This window comes from Haliaeetus albicilla, chromosome 3, assembly GCF_947461875.1.
Source record: "Haliaeetus albicilla chromosome 3, bHalAlb1.1, whole genome shotgun sequence".
Taxonomy (NCBI): domain Eukaryota; kingdom Metazoa; phylum Chordata; class Aves; order Accipitriformes; family Accipitridae; genus Haliaeetus; species Haliaeetus albicilla.
This window is the reverse complement of record NC_091485.1, coordinates 42423164-42449311: the sequence shown is the minus strand read 5'-3', so window position 1 is coordinate 42449311 and position 26148 is coordinate 42423164. Positions and strand designations below refer to the sequence as shown.

Genomic DNA, 26148 nt, shown 5'->3' with positions numbered 1-26148 from the left:
AGGAGAAGTGGTGTATCGTGTGGCGTTATTGGGCACCAAAGTCAGCTCAGGTTGCATCACTGCTGCACTTTCACGTCTTTTTGTGAGGCTTGTCCTCTGTTGGTTCAGATGGTACCTGCTATAGTAATTCCTATAACATGCAACTCAAACCCTGGGTTACAACAATTTAAAACTACATCCATTACAGTCTTCACCCCTTGTCCCGTTGGACTAGGCTATAGGGTTTAACATTGCAACAAACTCCTCCCCTTGCCCCTTCTCCAGCATGGGCTTATCCACAGGCCCCTGGTCCCTTTGGGGTGTATGTGCTCCGGTGTGGGCTTGTCCATGGGCCCCCATCCCTTAAGGATGTACCTGCTCCAGCATGACTTTAGCCGTAGGCCACAGTCCCTTCTGGGGCGTACCTGCTCTGGCATGGACTACTCACTCCAGGGCCCCATACACTTCTGGATGTGCCTGCTCCAGCATGCACTTATCCACAGTCACAGTCCCCTGGACTTGGGTTCCAGCCTGTCCAGTACAGCAGCACAGGAACAGCAGTTCCCTGGCCATCTGCCAGCCCATTACAGTTATCAGTAAGTTCCCAGGCAGAGCAGAATAGGATGGTAAGGAGAATAGGAAACAGCAGACGCAAAAAACAGCCACTAACAAGCACTAGACTCTAATCTACAGTGAAGCAAGCAAGCCCCATGGCAAGCACAGGAGCCTGCCAATTAGTAGCTAAACAGCTATAAATTTGGTCTAGCATACTCTCATCAAATCTGTTTTTATCTCAAACCCCTCATGCCCCAGATTGGGTGCCAGAAGGGACTGCTATGGGTTAAACCTGGTGGACAGCTCAGCCCCACGCAGCCGCTCACTCACTGCCCTCCAGTGGGATGGGGTAGAGATTCAGGAGGGTAAAAGTGAGAAAACTCATGGGTTGAGATAAAGACAGTTTAATAGGTAAAGCAAAAGCCACACACGCAAGCAAAGCAAAACAAGGAATTCATTCACCACTTCCCATCGGCAGGCAGGTGTTCAGCCAGCTCCAGGAAAGCAGGGCTCCGTCACACATAACAGTGACTTGGGAAGAGAAACACCATCACCCCGAACGACCCCCACCCTCCTTCTTCTTCCCCCATCTGTATATGCTGAGCATGACGTCATATGGTCTGGAATATCCCTGTGGTCCGTTGGGGTCAGCTGTCCCAGCTGTGTCCCCTCCCAGCTTCTTGTGCCCCCCCAGCCTCCTCGCTGGTGGGGTGGGGTGAGGAGCAGAAAAGACCTTGACTCTGTGGAAGCGCTGCTCAGCTATAGTTAAAACAGTGTGTTATCCACACTGGTTTGGTCACAAAGCCAAAACATTGTACTATACAAGCTACTACGAAGAAAATTATCTCCACCCCAGTCAAAACTAGTACAGCTTTTTATGATTCACTGGCATCTTTACAGTTGTGTGCCACTGGGCAGAAGTTAGGAAATAGGAGATCTTTTATCCATGTGAACTTACAGTCATTGTGCTCTGAAGAAAACTTACACCCTTTTATCAGGTTATTTGCTACAAAACTTCCCCATTTATTCAAGAAAACTACTATTTTTGTTGTATTAAGAGGGAAAGAAGTTTTCTCCAAGGAAAGGCAGCAGGTCAGTCAGGATTTTATTGATAATTTTAGTGGCATCTCTGATTTGCACAACAGCAGGCTACCTGTTAATTGAGAGTCCTTGCTTGGCTCTCAGAAACTTGCAGGTGTCCTGCTACACTGAAAATCCACTTGACATGGAATGGCTATGTTCTGTAGGAAAGGGCTTCAACATCTCCAAACCCTAATTTATACATGACTAGCCAAAAGTAAGAAAACATGTTGGGAATGTGAAATAGAGGGAGATAAAACAGAACAAGCTGATAGCAAGAATTGTTCTTGAGAGAGCGAGCTTCATGTAAAAATCAGAGTGCCTGAACTTCATTGCATTCTGGTTTATAGGGGTTTTTTTTAATCAACTAACTTCAGAGGGAAGGTAGACATTGCCACAGCGGACAGCAGTGACCCAGGGTAGAGCTACAAGAAGTGGTTTTATCAGTTTCCATTTATTTCAGATATACTTCTGTGGACTGTAGACCATCTATCCATATTATCCTATTTTTTACCTCAAAGGAAGTGGAAATAGTGGTAGTCATTCTTCAAAAAAATGACTATAACAATCATTCTAATATCAGTTTCCATAAGAAAAGGTATGCAGGTTTGGAAACCTAGCATATTCATTCACAAAGCATAATGCAGGAGGTAATATTTGCTGCAGGAAGAATGTTTCTGAATTAACTAAAAAGTATACAGAATTAGGAAAACAAATGCAAATCTAGCTACAAGGGGCAGTAAATTTTCTAACACGAGGTCTCCAACTACCTGGCTTCTGGCCAGAAATCTGTCTAAACTAGCTTTCTTCTATTCTGGCCATTGTTACCTCTCTTCCTCTTAGAAGGAAGAAAGCCCTTTGTTCAAGTGCTGCTGAAGTTTTGCTCTTCTTGCCTCCAGAAACAGCCAGGTGCTTCTTTTTTGTTTCAGTTTTTAAAAGGAAAGAAGGTAAATGGAGAATAACTGGCTAATGGCATTGTGTGGCTCCCCAGGTGTGGTGTGGATGTCACCTTGGTAACATTTTAGCTTTTCTCCTCAATGTCTTGCAAATAACCATTAAAATCCTCCCACATATCCCTGCACGTAACTTGGTCCATGGAAAAAATGTGAATTATATTTTCATAACCAATTTTAGGATTTAGGGGGGTTACGTATGAGAAAGTTTAAAAGCTGTCAGGATCTCTCAAAATACTGCAGCCAGCACTAAACGCACCGGGCCACATTCCCTGCCAAAATCTTTCTGAGTAAATCCTAACGTGACTTGATAACTTAGCTACGGACCTTGGCTTGGAATACAGCCAAAACTTTGAAAGACTGGAAGTTTCAGCTGGCAAAAATGTGAAGGTGCCATGGTGAATTCATAGTAGACTGGGGTTTAGCTTTAATTATAATAAGGGAACTCGGCTTTCAAGCAAAAACCCTTAAAAAGAGAAGCAACAAGAAAAGGTGGAGATGGAGAAAAGAGGCAAGTTACAGTTTATTCCTCTCACTATGACCTGAGGCCAAGGCTTTCAGAGGTTTTTTTGGCTGTCGTCTCCTTCAGTCTCATTCAGAATTGGGAGCACAATGAAGCAGGGTAATTTTCAGAGGTGAAATGATTGTTTCTTGTTTTAATTAAAGAAGGGTGGTTCTTTCCACATACTGCCCTATAACTAGGTTAGTGCACAAAACCAGTGCCTGTATCAGCATCAGACTTTTCAGCAAACTCAGGCAGCTGGTTTTGTACTCGCGGTTTCACAGCGATCCTGTTCCCTCTTCATTCATGCAGCGTTGGAGCTTTCACATGCAGTTTGTAAACAGAGAATGGTTAATGCTTGCTTCACTCTTCACTCCAGTGACAACCTTTGTAATGAAAGAGTGTACATGAAAACATTTTTCCATTGATGGTTTTGCTACAAAGTGCTTTTAAACCCGAACTGTTTTCTCTTTCAAAACTAACCAAGTTCCTCTCTCCCTTTAGTCAGTTGTTCAGGATGATACCTGAGACACAGGCTCCTCCACAGATGCTCCATACCATGGTCGTCCTCTGTGTACTTTATTAGCAGAACACAAACTCCCTCACCTCCCTTCTTTTTTTAGGCCATGTGATGAAAACAGGAGATCCCAGGGTTGCCAGTTTTTCATATTTGCTTTGCTTGTGATTTTAAAATTAATTTCAACTCCTCTTCTTGAAAATACAGTATTGACATGAATGGATCAAAGGCAAACAAGTTGTTTGCACAAAAAACATGTTAGCTATAGCTTACATTATTTTGTAGTGCTTTGCAGTATTTTAATTTCTGAATAATTAATTTATTATTTTTTATTGTGGTTTTCTTACTCATTTTTGGGAGCGAAGATTGTATTCAGTGTTTTAACTCACTGAAAGTAAACTACTCTCTACTATGTCTACAAAAAAATACATCTTAGTTATAGAATAGAGGACGTGAACAGGGTAGCAAGGTGCTCTTCAATGTAAGTGTGATTTTTTATAGAAAGCCATGTCCCGTCTCCTGCTTTCAGCTTCCCTATCAGACAAACAGGTCTCTTTGCACTCTTGAATGCCAGCCATTGAAAATATGGTTACTTGCTTTGCATGTGCTCCACAGGAGCACTGTCTTTATAAATACATATCTGGGTTAAGGTTTAACAGATAGAGGGTAAACAGTAAGAACCCTACTGTACTGATAAACCCATACGCTCCTGCGACAGCAGCAGTGTTAGCTAATTTTCTCTTAATTAGAACCAAACATCACATCCAGAGGTAGGATAGACCCAGGTCTCCCTTGCTTGACTGAGCCAAACTTTCCAGATCTCCTGCATCACTGAAACAGGAGCTCTGAATTCAGAGGATATCTAAATAGCATGAAAAAAAGGACGTACAAGCTGCTTTGGCTCAGTTGATAAACTTGTTTTGCATTTAGCAAATATTTCATATATTCTCTCTGGGAACTGTATCAAGTAAGTTTTTTCACTCTTATTTGTACTTCACATGTTTTTATAGATGTCAAGTGTCTGCCTTACTATAGTCAGGAACTTAAAATACTACAGCAGTAACCCGTGACAATGCCTTTGGTCTCCTTGTTGTTACCTATTTATGGTACAGTAATGGTTATTTCTTAGTCTAAGCCCTAGGACTGTATTTTAATGAAGATTTAAGGCTGTGATACAGCTGCTATTCAAACTCTGTAAGAGGGGAGCATGTTGGAATAGCTCAAGATTTACTGCTGAACTGTCAGTCTTTAAGCTACCGAGCGTCTATACCCTTCTGTGCAGTAGCTACGGTGGAAACTTTGCCCACTGCTGTGAAGCAGACACAGCGATTAATGAACCTGAGGCGCGCTAATCAAACATATGTTTTCTTGACACAATGATTGTGTTATATATCACATCCGAATGTACAGGCCTTTATCTTTCCTTAATGATCTAGCAAGGGGGCTTTTTTAAATGTGGGTGTTTTTCATGCACTCCTTAGATTTGTTCCACAGGGGGTGACCATTAAAAACATCTGACGGGCATGCAGTTAGCCAGCTCCCTGCTGAGATTAGTAAAATACTATATTTAGTAATCGCACTACATCAAGGAACTCCAGCATTGCAGGAAACAGTTTGATTCAATGCTTTTTTTCTGATTTTTTGAAATTATTTTTATTGCATGTCATATTTTTTCACCCAGGACAATTTTTTTCATGTCAGTCTTGGTTTTTTTGTTTATGCTTCAACTTTTTGTAAAAGACTTTGTTCATACAATGGGATTTTTTCCCAAATTTTATTTTTTTTGTTTTTACTGTACTCCTGTTCTACTCTCGCAAATAAAATATATGGAATTGTAAAGCAGGTAGTAAGAATGCAAAGTGGAATTCAGAATCTCTCTCATGTTGTTCCATGTCTTAAAAGACTAATCTATTATTTGTTAGGAAAGCTCTATGGGTAATACAAGGTTTCATGCTTTTAAGTACTAGAATACTTAAAACACTGTGAAAGCTCCTAATATTGGCTTTGAGAAAATGGTTGAAATGAGCAAGTATACTTAATTTATTTTCGTGCCAGGAGTATTTCTTCACCAATAAATATGCATGAAACAGAGTCTGAGCTCAAACAAACAGGATTGTTGAATTTTTTTTTTAGTATATGACATGACTAAGAGTAGGTGAGCAACAGGAAGAGGAAGATACAAGACCAGTATGGAAAAGACAATCATTTCACCAGGAAGCTAAAGGAAAAAAAAAGTTTCATGAGACTTGTCCAAGTCATAATTCCTACCTTAACATTGGATTTTTGAGCCCGTTCTGGTTTGCTTGTCACTGTAAATCCAGAGCAACCTATGTAAAATCTTGGAAATTATTCCGTAAATTCAGGTCTAAATTGGGTGCTTTCACTTTAAGGGGCAGATTTAAAGGAATACCATCCTTTGTTCTAACAAAATAATCCAGGCTTGTCAATCCAGAAGATTTGTGTGTTGCTGAACATAATGGCATTTTATTACCTAGTTTATTTCTGTCTAGCATTCTAAGACTCCTGCTGATGCTTTGACTCAGAGTAGTTTTTGGTTTGGTAACATGAACTCCAGTGTCACAGATTACTTCTTTCTCTTAGTAATTCATATTATTTTTTTTTTAAGTTATTAAATGTTCAAGAAAGAAAGTGTTTGGCCAGACAAAAGTTGTGTTTCAAACTGTGAACATCTAAGCAGCAGTGTGTGAAAATAGTAGCCTTTATTTTTGCTCCTCTCAGTCTCTTGTTAACACACAGTTAGCTTGTTTCTAACAGTAGTTTAGTATATTATAGTTAAGCTTAAGTACTATGTAGTAATATAACAGGTCTCACCTTCCTCAGTTGTGAATCAGTAAACCATAGCCCTTGTTCGTGCAAAAGGGTGGATGTTCAAATTCAGAAGTGCCCACTGAAGACCAGCAGACTATCCTGTTCCTGAAGTTAGGGACATTGTATTTACAGGATAATTTATGAAGATTAACTATGGTCATTTTCTGAAATTGCATATTGATCCACTGTGTTAAAGTAGCTTATTGCAAGACAAATCCTGCAATATTTTTACAGTTTCTGTCAGAACACTTGCACATAGCAAAGGGTATTATAATAAAGATTCAAGAGACATCTTTGCATAAATATGAAAGAAATGGGAAATTTCCTGCTTTTGGAGCAGCATTATGGTAGAAGTTACCTTAGACGTAATTTCTTATGCAGTTTTGTGCAGTGTAATTTAGTTTTTCCTTTGTAAAATAGCGTATAAGGTTGAGAATTTGGGCTATGCTATTCCACATTCAGTTGTAACATTGTAAACATTCATCTTACATCTTCCTTTATGTGAAGCTATAAATGTCCAGCAAAATATTTGCACCTCTTCAGTAATTTAAAATATTAAAAACAAGGGCCAAACTTCAACATAGTTGTCAAATGGTTTCAGACCTTTGCATACATTTCTATATACATACACCAGTGAGTAGCACCCCTCCATACATACTCATACCATGCAGCTTGTTCCTGACTGAAGCAATCTGTGAAAAGGATATACAGTTGCATCTCGTGCGAATATCGAACATGAAAGCATATGCGCATGAGTAAATCCATGGCACGTACTTGTGGAAGAAAATACTTCTAGAATTTATTTCATTATTTTGGTGCCCAGGATGCACTTTTTGTTTTACACATGGAGGTTTCATGCCCTGCCCACACAGCACAATGGCGGGCTGTGTTTGGGATTCCTGAGCTGGTTATACATGATTTATCTCAGGTACTCCGCATATGCAGTTACCCAGGAGAAAAGCTAGCAGTGCTGTAAGGTTTTTCCAGTAAATGAACAGGCTTATTTAGAGTTATTGCCAGGATCTTCTTGTTGCACTGCTTTGTGCTGTGTAGACATACCTTGGAGGAGAATTACATGTAAATCACTCATAATAGTCGGAGACTGGAGTCTTGCATTTTACTCAGAAACTTGCACAACCCTTACTACAGACATCTGTATCCTTGCCATTATTTTCTAACCAGATCCTAATGCTGTTCTATAAAATCTCTGCTTATATGTTATCCAAATAAAACATTCTGAATTTTAATAAGTGAAATTTCATTACTGTTTAATCCTTAAAATTCACTGGGCTAATTTGTGAGTGTCCCTTACTTACAAAAAAATTGAAGCCTGAAAATTAGGTCCTGGACATAGATAGTAATTATTTTCATAACCCTCTTATTTTTTACCTCCATAATAGGAAAGGGAAAATGACCAGTTGTGGTTAGGCCAGAGGCCTTAATGATGGGTTATAGTCCCAGCACTGCCATTCACTCCTGCCAGTGCCGAGTGAATTTGGATGAGTCATTTAAAATATGTCCACAAAGTGTCCTTACCTGCCTAACAGAGTTATTGTGGAGATGAACTGTAGTTAAGCACTCTTACAGCGCTGAGGAACTTAGAAAAGTATTATTGTCATCGTGAATCTCAATAATGGCCATGTCATCACCATTGGAGCACTTGGCCAGCCTTCAGTCACCGCTCCTTGATCACAGATACTGAATCAAGTATTTGCTGTGCCTTCACGTTCCCCTGCCTTAGATGATGTGATATTCTTAAACCAGTTCTATAGACATTCAAGTTCCTCCCATACTTAGACATAATAGCATGGACATATAAACTGAAATATTTGCAACATACTGCTGGCTGAAAACCTAGAAGCATCTGCTGCTATTCAGACTATTTCATAACTATTTGACTACTACCATTTCTTTCTAAGTGCCTATTTTGGACATTCTGCTCAAATAGGTAAATACCTAGAACTCTTGGTTGACAAAAAACCCCAGACTTTGGATCATAGATCAAATTTGAAGAAGAAAGAAATAAAATAGAGAGTTTGAGAATGTAGCAGCTGGACTGATAAATAACAAAACAGGATTACCAGGAAATTGTACATACACATGCCAAACATAGAAGAAATCTGAATGTTTCTGCTGGCTGCACAAATCTGTAGACTAGAGAGTTTTGATGAAAGGACAAAGTTTTATTCTGTCCCCCATTCAAAGTCCAGTCTTTTGGGTTTTATATCACTATTCATATCAGTAACATAAAAAAGTGGGGGTTTTGGTTCAACTGAAGAGCTTCAACAGGGCAAGAGATAATTAGAGGACTGTTGTCTAAGAAATTACAAAGTAATGGCCTTGATATATTCAGATGTGGCCAAAAGTGCATCATGAAATTCCTTCAGGAAAGTTAAGCCTAGAAAGATACCAAAATTATGAATTTATTGCAATTTCAATATGGGACTCTAAATGGGGTATGGATCAAATCTGCTGCTGCAGATGATAGTGTCATGTAATACTAATCATAATTTTCCCTCTGGTTATCTCCTGTTCTTTCAGCTGGTTAGCCTTGCTTCGTTAGTGAAGTGTAACCTTATTCATATTATTCTCATTAAAAATAAGCCTACAAACATGCTATGCAGTTCAGAAAGTGCCATTTTTCCATTTCTCCATATGTGCTTTAAGACATGTACTTTTCTCAGTCACCAGATTTTGCCCCTTTTGCTATGTCATATTTGCAGTACAGAATCATCCTCTTGAGCTTTTCTGCCCCATTTCTCCACATCTCATTCCCACAACACGTACTCAGCAGAATATCTAGCTTGCAACCAGATACCACAGTTGTGGAAGCTTGATAAGTCCTTGTCATAACAGTAGTCCGTGACATTTAAAGAACTTCAGTTTATATTTGCAAGCCAAATTTCATACCTTTGTACCTCTTTCGATTAATCAAAGTTAAACCATTGTATATGTGAAGGGGCCTCTTGTGATTTCTAAGTAAGTAGTATGGCTTTTCTGGCAGAGAGCCACAAGCAATTTAGTAGGCACATATTGTGGGGGTTGAGAGGAAGAGAGACAGGGATAATCCAGAAAGCTTCAAGAAGTGCTGAGTGAAACCAATATTTCTATACACAGTACAAGAATTTTGCATTCTGTATCTTGCTTTTGGCCACAGAAAAACTGTTTTGATGTGTTGTCAGTAAAGTAATTCTGAAATATAGCATTGACTTGGTTTTCCTCTCACTCAGGCAGTTTTGCACTGGTTTTGCTTCAGCTGTCGTATTCCCACTTTGCACCTGTGGCAAGAAGAGTTAGGCACAGGGGATTTAATATGCACGGTGTGCAATTAAGTATCATACATCACTAAATCATTTCCACAGGAATAACTCTAATATGGTTCCTAGTTGTCTTCAGAAATTAATTTAATTAACTAATTAATTAATTAGTTTAATATTGTAGCCTAAATGTCAAGATGAGGCTTTATCATGTAACTTTTGCCTGAGAGCTATACAACTGTAAATAGATACTAACATAAAAGGTCTGTCTCCAGCAGAGCTGATCTCTCTTTCCATTTCTGACAGGGGTCACATAGCCAGTGTAAATTACCACCATAAACTAAATTCCACCTCTCCTGTAGAACAAAGTGCTCGATCTGCCTGTCTAGAAGCCGGGAGCTACGCAGAGAACTGTAATATTTCAACAATTCAGCATGAGTGGCAACCTGTTCTTAATAATGAAGCACTGGCAACATTTAATTTCATTTTGTCTCAACATATCAAAATCCATCCTTTCTTTAGGGGATTTAAGAACTGTCTGAAAGGAACCTGAAGACAAGGAGAATAATTCAAGTAGAAACACTATCTTCTTCTGTATTTCATGCAAGATTCAGGTTCAACATTCACATCTTGACATCAGTAGGGAATTGGTTACTCTTAGAAAAGGATATCCTAGACATCTCAAGAAGAATGTGAATTCTTCTCCATTTTATCTGTCATTTTGATTTAATTACAAAATCAAATTCAAATATGCAACATTAGCCATGTCAAAAGAGTTAGTGGAGTGTAGTAGAAATGGAATTACAATTAAAAAATTTAAAATACTATTGCCAAGTTTTTGGAGGTATAATGATTTACATGGATGTTTTATAACTAAGCTACAAAATGCTGTTAAAATGACACCTAGGCTGGAAACTATAACCTGAAACTGGATTCTTATAATTATATAGATACAGCATCTTGAATTCAGTCTCAAAGGTCTCAGAAACTGAAGAACACAGCACTTTAAAAACTATCTAACAGACATATCACAGAAAATTTGGCCCTAGTTCAGTATATGACTACCTAGAATATTTTACACACTCCTTGTTTTATATTAAAGATGAATTCAATGTAAATGTTTGGAATTCTTCTTACAAACTTGTTGAAAAGGGACAGTATTTTAGCATGACTCCCTTGTACAAACCTGGTGTTTAGCAGATTACGTATGTTATTCTGTTATAGGTACACTACAGTGATAGACAAAATGGCAAAGAGTGTATGACCTGTTTGACACTGTCTCCTGTGCAGATGACTTTCCAAGGTATCGGAAGCTCCATTGAAGCCAGCCATGACCAGGTATAATACCTTCACCCCACACTCTTGTAATTATATTAATATCTAGTAAGGCCAGAATGTCAGTATTAGTAAATTTTAAATTTCAACACAACTTGTGCTTTTCATATGGCATGTTCTTGTCATTGGGATTTGCCTATCTTGCCATAGTAAAATCCTGATCAGATCTTAAGAGTGACCTGAAAAGGAGACAAAACTATATTGCCTTTTACATATTTTTAAGACATATTAGGAAAGCCTGAAGAGCTTGCTTTGGTTTTAAAGTGAGGTTTCTGCAAAGATTTTGTTTGATTTTATGTATGTATCAGGTCTTGTCTATCCTATTTTTACTAGAAGATTACGGGTAGCTGGGAAAGCAGGGAGATGAAGCCATCATCTCTAGCCATCATCTGTCACAAGGAACTGGCATCTGAGAGGGGAAAGGGATTTTTAATCAGACTGTGTAAAACTTCCATTTTGTTTGGCTGTTCTTAAAATGTTTAATTCAAGCCTGTGGCGAAAAGCCAGGAGGAAAAAAAATCTCAATGTTAATCACTCATCACCCTGCTGCTTCAGATGGGAACTGAGGGGGACTTCAATTCTGGTCATCTTGTCCTCCAACACTCTTACGTATAAAAGCAAGACAAGACTTTGATACTGCAAAAGTTTTAAAAGCAAAAAGGAAACAAGTAGAAGAAAACTTTAAACCAAACCTTGCACCTTTCAGATCTTCAGTAGACTGGAAAAAGTACCATTTTTATTTGCCTTTGCAGGCCATCTTTAAATTGTACTGGGTTCACATTTACCATACATTTTATCAGACTCTATGAAAGATTCTCTAAGGAAAAAGGAAAAGTCATGTTAAGAATTATCAGAATTAGTTACTTTTGGGGAAAAGTTTCAGACACTCTTAGCCACATTTTCGATTGGTGGTTTTTTTTCATTGGAAGTTTCTGAGTTAGTTGTTCACATAAACTAAGCCCATTAGTTATTTACATAGTAACATGAGGATACTTCCTGTCCTTAAGTGTTTGGTGTTTTACAGTAATGGAGAGCTGTGGTAAGTCAGACCATACTTCGACATTCAATTCTCATCTCATCCAGCAACTTGTTTATGCTGTTCTAAAGTTGCTCTGTTTTTCTTTCAGTAAAGATCGCCTTTAGTTATAACTCAAATACAATATTTAGACATTTCAATGAATTTAAGGTGGTCCCTGTCAATTTGGTAACAACTACATTCTGGGCTACCAGCCAGCTTGGCCTTTGTCTTAGCATTTATTTAGGCTACAGTGTGATATGTAAACAGAAAAAAGACTTTGTAAGCAAAAAGCACATTTAAGCGACCTGAATAATTATATATTTAAGACATCTAAATGAAAAAGTGTTATTGAGCCTGCAAAGTCAAGCACCTAGAAATTAGGAAATTCCAGACTATGTGCAGCATTAGTTTGATCCCAAATGTACCCGTCCAGTGCTTCAAACAGGACATTCTAATGGGAGGAAAAAAAATAATGCATAAAATCACATATATAAAGGTTGTATCCTAGCATGTGCACAAATAGGTAGAATTACGTTTGCTTGGGTCATTGTGTAGCTAGAATTCCCTAATCTTATTTCAATTTGAAGTTTAAAAAATGTTCGTCATTGCTTTTAGTTATGTAATTTTCCACAGGGTTCTTAAAAAGGAAAGAAAAATGTTTTGTCATTGCATGATGGCATGTTTGTTGCGTTACGGAACCCACATCAGTCATGCAAATATTTCATCTGAGCTGAGAGCAAAAGAAAATAATCATCTAAAAGCCAAGTGCCAACCGGTGGGTCGCAAAATAGATCCACACACTGGACAGGATTCACAAATTTCTGCTCGTCCCCTTCCTAAATATTAAAGGAATTCCACTTTCTGTGGAAGAAGGATGCTATTGACTGGTTGTGTTTGATAAGGGGGGTGGCAGGACTGGATTGAAGCATTATTTGCCATCACCTGAAAAAAACAGAGAAAAATTAATCATTAGCAAACAAACAGAAAGCACATCAAGTGTTCGTCAGGCACTGGAATTAATTAATTAATGACAAAATTAGAGCTCTTACTGGATTAACTGAAAAAAAAAAATCCCCTTTTCTTTCTTGTTCCTGTGTGATTGGTATGATTTTGCTTGGTTTTCTACAATTTTCCTCACAGCAGGTTTATTTGATACCATTATTGTTCTTATAAAAGTAGGAGACAGAACTGCTGTACCTTTGTTAAGCTGAATTATCCACATTTTAACATTTCAAATGAAATAAGTGCAATATAGCCATATGCTATAAAACTTAAATTCTAGAAACTCTTCTTTAACTTGTGCAATCTGTTACTTTTAAATCATCTCTTTTGTATTGTATGGTAGTTAGGGTGGACTAGTCAACTGCAAGCCTGTGACTTCAATGGAGGCATGTTGATTTGTCAGTTATGAGGCCTGACATAGTTTGACTTCAAGATCTGTCCACTTCTGTGCTTATGAAGATAATTTTTCTCAGGTTCATTCTAAAATATAACTTCTATAATTTCTAGGGTTTTTTAATGTAAAAGTGTCTGAATGAGACTCTGGAATAGTTTGTGGGAAAGTGGTGGAATCTGTTGTGTGAGAATATCTAATAAAAAAGCTGTATAACAGATTTGTCACTACATTGTGGCAGAAGAACCACAGCTGACCACACACACCTGGATCAAAAAAAGAAAGAGAAATGAAAAAAGAAAAAAAAAAAAAAGAAGAAAAACAGGTTCCCTATGGGATCTCCAGCACTATAGTCTACCTTTTAGATTGGGCTTGCCTTGTAATATATCTCTCCATGCACATCCAGTGGGGAATTTGTTACCCAGCAGATACCAGTGTGGTTACAATCCTATATAAGTATATCATCTTGCTTTTTCAAATATGCCAAGACTTGACACAGCAGTTTTTCATGTCACTTACTGTTTTCCTCTACTCTGTAGGGAGTTTTCATTCTTTAGATTGGTTTAGCTTGTGATTTTAATGAGTTTAATTTTTTTCCCCACATACTTCATTTGAGCAATTTCAGATTAAAATAAACATTTCATTCTGGTACACTAATTAGTGTGTATTTCAAATGTCTGATTGACAAGGCATATCTCATTTGGTCATGAAGCAGTATTTTGGAAGCAATTGCTGGTCTTTCATTCTTTCTTTTGGCAAACAGTAAAAAAGGGAAACATTCCTAAAGTACTACTGCAGTCTAGCCTGCCACATGTTTTGTTGGGTTTTGCATTCAGGTATGCTAACCTCTTTAGTAGAAATTTAACGGGTTTTAGAATATTTTTTTCCTGAATGATTTATTTTTCTATTTTCTGTTTCCCAGTGTCTGACTATAACTGTAAATTTCTCTTTCCTTAATGGCCACTATTCTTATTTTTTTTTCAGTAGAATTTAGCTACAAGCAGCTTTTAGTTAAAATGGTCACCACTTTCTAGTGGCTTTCGCAAGCAAACTTGAGTTTGTCCTTAATGGTAATTAATCCTGGTATTTTTTACCTTGTTGTGGTACTGGAGACAACGTATTCTCAGAGCTTATGATGGACATTAGGCGTACAGTGTGAAGCTGAGGAATTAATTAAATGTAACAGAAAGTAACAGAAAGGAAGTCCAGGTAGTTGTTCTATTTCTATCACTAAGAAAATTCAAGGTACGAGCAGTGGGAGACAGAAAAGGGAGAAATTCAAAGATAGGAGGGTATATAAGCAAAAGTTGGTGGAATGGAGCAGAAAACTAAGAAATTGCAGAGAAAAGGGGGACTGGATGTCTAAAGGCCCAGAAGTGGGGTAAAGAGAGGAAGTTAGAGCTAAGTGGAAGAGGGTGCTCAAAAACCCCACCAAAATGAATAAAGACGTCTTCTCTACTGCTTAGTCTGAAAGTCTTAGAGTTCTCCCTGCATAGCTTCTCAAAGTATTGAATACTGAATTGCTTGTTACCAATACAAATAAATATCTTTTAGCTTTAGCGAACTGAGTTATATGAAGAGCTCCTTCAAGTCTTGAGCACAGACATACCAAGAACTTTCAGTTAGAAGATATAATGCTATCAGAGCAAACTATTGAAGGAAACAGAGATTTCTGTTTCCCCTAAAGAACTCTAGTGAATACCATAAAGTTGTTGGAAATGTACTTCACTCAACACAAATTATTGGACTCACTGTAATGGTAGCTAGGTTAAATGTGACAGCCTGTGTCATAGAAGGTGGCCTGTCACATAGTTTCAATCTAAGAAGTGACACTTCCGCTACGTCTTGAACAAGCCAGTGTCAAACTCAGCTTCCATGTTTGCACATATATTTTGGAAGCTTGCAATGTTGCCATGTTTAGTGGCTTTGTAATAATCACTGTTTTTCTGAATGCTTCAGCTCTAAGTGACTGTAGAGCTCTGCTTCAGGGGTAGCATACCCCAGTGGTTGTCATAGCTGTGAAGGAAACTCTGGAAAAAACACCTTGAGTGCATTCTTAAGGCTTGCTGATCAGCAGGCAAATTAAAAGTATGAACATTCATTTTTTAATAAAATTACTTTAAAGTCAGTCCTGGTGATGAGGAAGAACAGATTGGGCCCATTTTGAGATTTTTGAATGCTTGCCATGGAGTACTCTGCCTGTACAACTGAGTTTTTAACCCCCAGTAACTTGATGTTCATTAAGGCATGATCAGTTCTCTACTTAAATTTCAGGAGACAGATCAAAGACCAGTGCATTTTCTTAAAGTCTCATTACTTTAATAGTTTTTGATGACTTTGGAGGTTTTAACATATGTGTAGGTTTTGGAGCTGGCAATACTACCCATTTTATTTATTGCTGTCTTCTGCTATTTACTTCACTCAGTAGTCCCAATAAGATGTGCTGTTAAAGTGCTGACAGTGAATGTCTTACACATATTTTTAGTCCATGCTTTCTTAATCCCACCCATTATATTGGTGATGCATATTAGACCATGTTTTTAGAATTCTCCTACACTTTACAATGCATAAAATAGAATACTTTTATTTTCTAGGACACATATCAATTGTATAATGTTATATATTATCACTTTTATTTTCAAGTATATAAATAGCTGGAAAGAGAATAAGCAGGGGCAGAAATTGTAGAAGTGGAAGAGCTACTGATGAGATAGACTTGATAAGAGAGTGCAACAGGGAGAGACTGTACTGAAAGGAAGACGGCATGCTCAGCAGTTTCAGAAATTGCTGCTGGAAAGCTTGACAGACAGCAGTGACAAGCAAACTGAAATGTGGTATGTAGCAAATCATCACTGTCGGCCTGCAAACAGGCACTTCTGGGCAGGCTTAATGGATTGCGGTGATGCCCAGAGAAGCTCCTGATCTCACTTGAATACAGCAAAGGTGGAAGTAGTTCTCTAGGGACAAAAGACCTTGGAGATGGGTGACAGGCTTGACGGAAGGTGCTTGGAGCATTGAAACTTCAGGTTTAAGAAGAACTTTACCTTGTAACAGCAAACACATAATACATATGAAGGTCCAAATCTCTGTATTTGTTATGGTCTGAGATTGTTTGTAGAGCATGCTTGGGAGGCAGAATCTAGGGAATTTATGCCAGCCAGTGTCACTGACTGACTTACCCGTAAGAAAAACAAAGCCCAAACAACTAATGGTGTAGTCAGTGAGTATGCAGAGGCTGAAAATTTGTCCAATGCTGTAACCAAAAAAGTTGAATGGGATTGGTTTTTTTGTTAAGATACCTTTCCACATCAGAAAAAAAAGATTATTTACTGGACACTGGATTAATTCCTGCTTAAAACTAATTTTGTTCTAGGGAAAAATTAGTATTTTCTAGATATTCAGATTTACTTCACAGTGAGTGTTTGTGTCCTGGACATAGCCAAAAAATGATAAAATGTTAAGATTTTCTTTAAAAAAATACATGTATTCCTTTTTTTGGCTGGTGTTATGTGCTTCACTTGTCAGCTCATTTCTACCTGATTTACTGTAAATGCAGTTCTCATTTCTTTGGGGCGGCTTCTTCAATAAAATGAGAAAAGTTTAGTTTGATTAAGAATCTTCTAGCGGTTTTCCCAAAGCTTGTCAATTCCATCACAGCCCCTTCAGCATCAGGACTCCTACCTAATCTTGTAAAAACATCTCACACAGCTAGGTCTCCTTCTCCTGCCGGTGTGATCTGGCTGGCTGTTACCTTCTTGACGACTCCGTAACCTTCAGGGTGGGTCAGGCATGGGCCCAGCTGAGTGCCTGGTGCTCCAAAAAAGACAGTTCACATGGGACAGAAATATAAACTGCTTTTGATATATAGCACCATGCTTCACTCTTCTCTTGTTGTGTCGGGAAAGTTCCACCTCTTAGGCTGACATTGCAGTCAGGAGTCATCCCATCAGGTTTCAGTTAGGCTCACTAGGTTGTTGTCTGCTATTTGGTACTTTTTCCTCATCTGCTGCGCTCCCCACGACTGTGTGTGGAAGCATTGGTACATTCTCTCCGTATTCTTCATCTTCTGTTTCACATTATCTCAGTCTGGATGTACGTGACAGAACATTTGCTTTTCCCTGGCAGCTGCTGAAGTTTTCCTTGATGAGCCCCAGATCAAACGTTTGTATTTGTTCAGGATGTGTAATCTTTCATTTTCAAAAAGTGAGTTACTAATTAACTGCCAAATGGGAACAGAATGTAAACCAGGGCACAGCTATCTCCCTGCCAGACCTTTTCAGTGCTCTCATTCAGAGCTTCCTGAGTAGCTTCCCAATGTGACTGCCTCTCGCTGAAGATGCAGAATAGGATTTTTCAGTTCTCTGTGTAGGCATGTTTGTTTACACAGTAATCTCAGCAGGGTGTGAAACGCTACTGTTGCAGTCTGGGTATCTTACATGCTTGGCATGTAAGTGATGACAAACAAGGACCATGTATGTTTTGGGGACTGTTTCCTCCTCTGTTGGAAAAAAAAATGGTGAAATAGGAAAAAAAAAATGGTGAGGTTTCACAAGAGTGGTGAAGTTCACAGAATCCCAGAATGGTTGGGGTGAGAAGGTACCTCCGGAGGTCATCTGGTCCAACCCCCCTGCTCAAGCAGGGCCACCCAGAGCAGGCTGCCCAGGCCTGTGTCCAGGCAGCTTTTAAGTTTTTTCAAGGTGGGAGACTCTACCTTCGTTGTTCCTTCCCATTGACTCGTCCCATTAGATGAGTACCAGAGCTGAAACAAGGGAGACATCAGGACTGCCAGCCAAGAGTAGAGGAGGGGGAGCCAACCCCTTCCACAGCAGCAAGCTATCAGCTTACCCACCTTGTAAAATGTTACCTGAAGAGGATAAGGCAAAAATTAACTGTACAGAAAAGTGATTTGCTCATAGAAGTGATTTTGTTGTAGAAAAGTTTGTCTTGTTTAGTACCCTTAAACCTGTTCACTGTGTAGTAGCATGATCTGGCATAAAGAAGAGAACAGGAATGCACATGGAAGGAGGGAGGAAGAGCAGGATCGTAGCAGCCCAGACCTAGAGAAGTTTAGCTGTTTTGGAATGGCACCCTTAGTAGCTGTTTGCATTAAAATACCTTAGCAGGCTTTCACTGCAGTGTAGCATGTGGAAGTGAAAAGAAAGGCATTAACAACACACAGTGAGCCAACCTTCCATGGACCACAGGCCAGCTATTCGCTATCCTTAGTTTGCAATCTGTTTCTGGTTTGTTTTGTTTTGCTGTTACTTTAGGCTCAGCTGGCCAACAGTGAAATGTAAAAATCTTGAATGTTCTTGCTGCTGTGGCTGTTAGGGAAGGGAAGAAGCTTAAAAGGGAAAGGTATTGGAGAAGTTTGAAAAAGCTAAAAGTGTCAGCTTTCTGCCTTGTCACACTGCAGCAAGAGATTCAGCCCACTTGCAGTATCAAGAAATCTAACAGCTTTTTCCCTAGCAGGAAAAAAACGGAAGGAATACAACAGAGGTAGGTTCTTCTCCTACTCAACAGTTAAAAATGGATAGACATGCACCTACTAGTGACAGAGATAGAGGCAAAAATGAAGTGGAAGGAGAACCCCCTAGTAGCTTGTCTTGCAGTTGGGATCGACAAGGATCTGGATTTTTCATCTTGACCCCTGACAGGCAGCATTTTCATTTTAATAGCTACACTCATTTTAATTTCTAGGACTGGTAAAGCCTTTCAAACCTTATGAATTAAAACTAACACTTGGTCAAAACCCAGTTGCCTATTTTGCAGGCGCCTCCATTTTAGACAAGGAAAGGTATTAGCAAAACGTACACTCAACTTTGTTGCCCACCCTGTACTTGCCAGAGTTATTCTGTGGCATTTTCCACACACTAATCAAAGTAATGCTATGTCTGTTTGTTGATATGTGTTTAATCACTTGTCATTCAATAAAGTTGCTTAACACACTAATTATATAATTGCCATTTCAAAATACATTTCCTTAACCTTTCTACAAGACAAAATAATGATTTGCACGTGTTGCATCTGAAGAACTGTGCTTTTGCCAAAATTGTGTTTGCCACCTAATTTTTCCACTTCTCTTGAAATAATATCACATGGCTGGCATTATGCATTCACCTAGTACAAAGTTTCATAGTTTTTTGTTTGCATAATCATCACACAACCCGTGGATCTACATAGTGCAAGTAGAAACTAAATTTGACATCCTACACCCCTTCATTTCAAGGATTCATTTCAAGAAGCCAGGATCTCATAATAAATGTTCCGACAATAGACTTAAAGGGAAATGAAGGAGGTCGGGTTTTGTAAGTAATTGCAGGGGAATAGCCAAGCTTATGTACTGTGAAATACAGTGGGATAACAAAACTGAGCACTCCTCTCTGTCACCACTTTAGTTTCATCAAAATGGTACAATTTTCCCCTGACTATCTGCTCAGAGTTTAAATGACTTTTCCTTCTTCTTTTTGAGACAGGTCTAAACAATATAACCAGCCTTGGTGGTGGGCTAGTCTAAGCACTTCTGTAAACTTGGACTGTCTTCCAGCACCACGTTCCCACAGCAAACTCCTGTCATGTGTTGTGTCTGCATAACACACTCATCTGTATGTAGTTTGGCCCATGTTTTTAGTGCTGAAGCAGTTTTCTCAGTCTGTTGTAGGCAAACTCATGTCTGTTCTGGGCAGAGGTAGGATTACTGGAGGAACAAAGGAATAGTTTTGTCAAGTAATGGGAAGAGTATGAAAGTAGTCATGCATGCATGCTCAGTGCAGATTGTGGCAAGTTCCTCTCCAGTTTAAAGTTCAGTTCTAGAGTTACTCTCTTAACTGTGCTACCTGTAACACAGATCGGTACATTAAAGGTCTGGATCTCTGCTGATCATAAGGAAGTTGTGGAGCTATGTTTAGGAGCACTAAGATGAAACTCGGTTCCTAGACTTCCATGGTGCAACAACATCCTGCTTTCTTCCTCGGATGTTTTTTTAAATACCCCATCAAGAAAGAGCTGAAGACTTACCCTTGCTTGATCACTAATTGTGCACCTGAGAAAATGATTTCACTCTCCCTTTTCACATGATTGCCGTTGATGCCTTGATGGAAAGTGTCAGGCATCTTCAGGGAAAAAGGTGTTTATATTCTTTGCTATAACTCATTTAACATAGCATGCAAGTTCCTCTCTTGTGTCCCAAACTCATTTCACATACAGGTTTTTGTAGTCACACTGGGTTTCTCAGATCATCGAGTCAAAACATCCCACTGAGACAGGAAGGAATCACCAACAAACCTTCTCTTCAAAGCATCAAATGTGTAATATTGTCACTTGATACAGGAGTTCCTGCATCCCCAGACTCTCCATATGTACTTGTGTCCTCCATTTCATAGCCCTTACAGACTGTCTGTGTTCCAATACTAATGCTTCATTCCAGCAAGATCCTTCACATATGCTAAATGTAAGACTGCTTCCAAGTAGTTCACTCTCTCAAGGATCCAGGACTTGAGATAATAAACACTAAAATGGAGGTATCAAGCAAAACCAAAACAGTGAACTCTTAAATTAAACTTTAAATTTTATACGTATTTCTTCATATTCATTCTTTCTCTTTCCCATCATTAGAGAGACTGTGAGACCTAGTTTTCCACAGATCCTTACGGCTGTACAAATAATTGATTTTACAGTCCAAAATCTTCTCTCTCATCCTTCATCCCCTCAAAAAACCAGTTCAAATTGGTCCAAAATAAAGAAAAAAATGCTTCTAGCCAAAAAAAATAATTCATTTTGTACTTGGGCATTTGTAGCAAAACTAGCAAAATGGCTGAGATTCACAAAACTGGTAGGAAAGATGATGAATTATTTTACCTACAAGCTCACTGGTTCCCGCACTCACGCAAAGTACAGAAGATGTAAATTTTATTCTATGCCTATCCTCACAGGAGCATGAAACCTCTGTAGGAACCCTCCTCATGCTACAGAGCAGCACAGCTGGGCAGCCACAGGAACACAAAGTAATAACCACAGAGCAGTCATCTTCTTTGACTCACTAAACGGTGTGCTCAGTAGACCTGCATGAGCAGAAGAGTTTGGGAGAGTTCCTGATTTGTAATATCCCACAAGATGGCAGTTAGGGCGCTGTTCTAAAAGGTGAAAAGAAGGATTTGGATCCTCTTGGGAGTCAAAGAGCCTTAAGCTATGATTTTCCACAGTCCAGTATCGACCATCAAGTGAATCTTGCCCTTTGGTTTTCACTACAAATGGCCAAAGCTAAGCAAACTATAACAGATAACTTCAAAGTTTCTAAAGTTATTTACAATTGAAATTATAGAATACCTGTCCCAAGCCTGGGAGCAGATTTAGCCAATACAAAACTACTTTTTTCAATGTATATATACTTTTTTCAGGAAGAATATGCTTACCTTGGTCTACAGCCAGCCCCGTCCCTGCCACCGGTACATATCCAGCTGGTGGCGGCATTGTTCAAACCTCCTGGCCATGTACTCCTCATGGTTGGAAGTTGCCACATGGACCCCAAGCAGGGACTGTTAGATCAGGCTACAAAGGCCATTTAAGGTAGTAAGACATGTTCAGCTGGAGTCACTTTGTTCCCCAGCAGTACCCAGAAAGTCGTCTTCTTCCTCCCTTGTGTATTTTTCTAAGCATAACCTGCAGACGAAACGAGAGCTTCCCTTCCTCAGCATTCAGGTCTTCAGCTGTCTATAAAAAAGCTTTACATTTGCTTCAGGGTTTTTAAAACTTGGTTGCATGGCATGGATTCATAAAGGACATCTTGGCATATGTTTATACCTCTAATGTTGCTGAATGTCTTATACTGGGAGCTTGATAAAGTAAGACAAGTGTCTAAGGCTCAATTCTCTGTATGCTGATAGCAGTGGGGATCTGAGCGGTCCCTGTACCCATCATGTCTCAGCCATTTACACAAAGAGCACACCTTTTGCTGATACTGGCTACAAGGCTCATCCCAGTAACATAAAGATTTTAGCTGGTTTGTGAGATCATATAAAGCCTGTTTAGCCATTACTTCAGTATGTCAGGCTGTTTAGCAAGTCAGTCCTATTTCAGACTACTCCCTAAATATTTCATACTTTAACATTGTTTTGAATAATTGGGGTAATTTTTTCTAGCACAGCATGCTGTATGAAATTATGAATTGAGGAGATTTTTATGTTGTCGTATTTGATTCAATACCCCATTGTCATTTATGTGAAGTGGTACAATAATACACTCTCAGTCATTTAGGGGACAGCTGGGCGTACATGGAGCTTTGTTCATGTGAGTGGGACTTCCCAGGGTGCCTCAGTTCATCAATGCAGATAATACTGCAGGACCTGGGGCTTTATTTTGGAGTGTGCCAGAAAACAGGATCATTCTTTCAAATTAAATAAAAAATAAACAGGGATCAGTGTGTAGAACCTTTTTTGTCACCATGTATCTGTCGCTGCTTGTGGGGAAAATAATAGAAAAGAAAAAAATTGGAAAGGAATGTTCGCTATAATTTTCTAAGCTGTGAAATAATTAAGAAAGAAGATATGGGTTTGAGAGGGATTTAAGGAAATGAAAAGGTAGCATCAAACGTGGGCTTGACCCAAAAATGCTTAAAGACCCATTTGCCCTTACAAAACAAAAATATTAGCCCAGAAGAAGTCTGACATACTGGCAAATACACAATTTAGGCATGTCAAACTACTTTGAGAAAATTTGCAAAACTTTGAAAGTTTTTTGGCCCTCATTTAAATAAACTGGATCTTGTGGAGTTTTTTGGAACTCTCCTGATAAGTAACACTTAAAACCCTTTTGATCAAATACCCTTTCTCAGGCAATTACATGTTCTTAATTTAGAGGCCAGTTCAAAAGATTGCTTGTTACCTTCATTTAGCAAAGGTTCAACTGCTGCAGTTTTCTGATCCTTTTAAAAAAGGCAAACAGGGAGAGTTTACACAATAAAAGTTCTTCTTTTATTCTCAAATTAATTATTTTGAAATATCTCACAGATTACATCAGTTTCTTACTTGCATTCATGTTGCAAGATGGCGACTATTGTATATTGCTAGTGATGCATTAAATTAGTTGTTTACATTATAAAATCTAAACATATTAGAATCTTTTGTGTTTGTCTTCAAAGATTCCTATTCTAATAAAGCTTTCTGAAACAAGTAAGGTTGTCTTTTTTGTTTAGTTTATGCATCAGTGGAGAACCTAAAGATCTGTAGCCTCTAGCCATCCCTGTCTGTGTTTAGTAGAGTGTAAGGAAATTGTGTTTGGGACAATATATATTTTCATTTAAAAGGGAAAGTTATACTTTTAAATTAATCATTTTGCATTTAGAAAAGGTAACACCTGAGACATATGTAGATGGAAAGAGTCAAAATCAATCGTCTTCACTCAAAGGCTCTGTTTTGCTGTGACTTTTAACTGGATTAAAAGTATGTATAGTGTACTGAAAAATAAAAATTTTGGCTGCATCCTTCCTATTTCTGATGGCTTTGTGTCTCTCTTCAGGTCAAAGTGTTTCTGAGGGTTAAGTGATACAAGACCAACATTCAGTAAAGAACAGTATTTGGGATTTTAAAGAAACTTTGCAATTTGGACTCTCAGTTTTCCACTTTAACAAATGTGGTAACAGAGTCATGATGAAATATGAAAAATAAAAGCAAAAGCTGACAGCTTTAATATGGCTGGAGCTGCTCTGTGAAAGTAACTTTCACTCTTGAGGGAAGATAATGAATACATTTTTAGCAGCAAAGGAGCTTCTTGAAGAAGCTAGCTGAGCAGCATGGCAATGAATGTCCACACTTTCCCCTCAACAAGCTCCTTTTAAGTGCAATGTATCTTAGTTCTGCAGCTAGAGGAATGACTGCTTTAATACACTTTTTAGGTCATACTGCATCTGCCTTATGAATCTGTGTTTTAGTATGTTTAGACATACATCTTCCTATCTTAACAGTGTTGGCAAGTCATGAGAAAACAGCAGGATTTTATTTACCTGTCAAAACCCAAAATAACTTGCATTAAGCCAATGACCAAATAAAATTGTCACAGTTATACTTTATATCAATGACTGTCACTGAAAGGAAAAGTAGCAAGCTAAGTGTTAACTTCAGAAGCAGATTATTTTCTGTGTACAAGATACGCTTTTTAGGATAACAAGCCAAGAGCCCTTCATATCTAAATAGCCTCTAGAACATACAGCAATATAACAAGCACAGAGTTATAGTAAGACTTGGGAAATGTGACAAAATAAGCAGTGGAATGAAGGGAACAGTACTGAAACCAGTTGGAAAAACAGGAAGTATAGAATTTTATGAAATTATGAAATATCCTAAGGAACATCTTGTTTCTGATCATGACTGAACAATGAGAAAAGCGATAAGGAGTAAACTGGCTATTTTCAATAAACCTTCAACTTTAGACAAAAAAGCTAAGTAATTAAAAGGTATTGAAGACTGTTTTGATTAAATAAAAAAGTGTAGCATTTTAAAGTGAAGTAAGATTAAAAAAAAAGGAATATATTCTTATTTGCTTGAAGACTTTTTTAATGAAATAAAGCATGAGAAGCTATGAAACAGTTTGATGTAACAGCCTGTCAGAAGTTGTTTCAAAGGTTATCACTTGCTGAGATATTTAGGCAAGATGTGTTCCATCAGCAGCCTAAGGACAGTGTCGTGTGTAACAGGATAGTAACCCTCACGATAGCTGAAGAGTTTTAGTAAAGTTAAAGGTTAATCATGAAGCTTCAAAAATAATATAGACTGTAATCCAAAGTCTAAAGTACAAATTAAAGCTTCGAGAGAAAAATTAAAGCTACATTTCAAATATACCCTCTAATTCTGGACTTCTGGTTTGAGATACCTTAAACTACAGTATTCAGAAACAAAGAGCAGCCACAGCTTTTAAACGGATGCATGCTTTATCTTTTGCAGGAGCTTTACCCATTCAGTTTATAATAATATCAGATGAGTATCCGTACCACTAGTTCATTAAGAAATTCTGACCAAATGTCCTGCTCCTGTAAACATTTTCATACTCATGTAGGTCTGCATGTGAGTCGTCCCATTAGGTTGCCTGATGATCGGTCTGTGCAAATGTACAGACAGTCAGAAATGCAAGTTCAACTGATGCGAATGGAGGTTGATCTGAGGTGAAATACCAAACTTAGCTAATTGCCTGGGTTTAGTATCCCATCTTTGTTTTGGCCGGGATCTTGTATAAGTGCATGAGAGTAAACTACAGCATCTCTGAACACAGTCATATCAAGAACTGATGTTCCTACAGTTAGTTTCTAGTGTCCAAACTGCACGAAAGCTGCAGTTTCCAGCCACATCACATTTTTTGTTGTAGAATGAGCTTTGAACCCCCTTTTGCTCTTTCTGTTTTCTTTTACAAGTCATTGAAGGTGGTACTTGTATGCACATTGCCTCCTGCTGGCCAAAAGCAACTGAGGGGCAAAATTTTGTTCATGGTTTTAGAAAAAGAAGTGGAGAGGAGTATAGAAAAGTAAAGGTTTGTTGTTGGAATCACAGGAATTCATGCCCCTTGTCCTGAGAACAGATTTGTATGCTGGATTGTATCTTGAAGAGCCACAGGGTCTCATAGGTCTCCTTTTGGGTAATGCCTCTAACTTCTCTCCTAGACCTCCCTTCTAAAACCTTGTTTCAGATCACAAATCATTTCACAAATGAGAGAATAGCAGCCCAGAGTATCAAAGACTGATATTTGA

At 38.5% G+C, this 26148-nt stretch overlaps 2 protein-coding genes across 6 annotated transcripts in view; both read left to right on the top strand.

The window, feature by feature from the left end:
• RPL7 (ribosomal protein L7) overlaps positions 1-26148 on the top strand; it is a 197424-nt gene that overhangs the window by 47828 nt on the left and 123448 nt on the right. The window lies entirely within an intron of this gene.
• STAU2 (staufen double-stranded RNA binding protein 2) overlaps positions 1-26148 on the top strand; it is a 156329-nt gene that overhangs the window by 82887 nt on the left and 47294 nt on the right. For 3 of the 4 annotated variants that reach the window (XR_011324046.1, XM_069779521.1, XM_069779524.1), the window contains one exon: positions 10897-11010. The exons of the other annotated variant lie outside the window; for it this stretch is intronic. Coding sequence is in view for 2 of the 3 variants with exons in the window: in XM_069779521.1 (XP_069635622.1) it covers positions 10897-11010 (114 nt within the window). In the remaining variant the exon portion in view is untranslated. The remainder of the gene's footprint in view (positions 1-10896; positions 11011-26148) is intronic. 4 annotated transcript variants of the gene reach the window in all.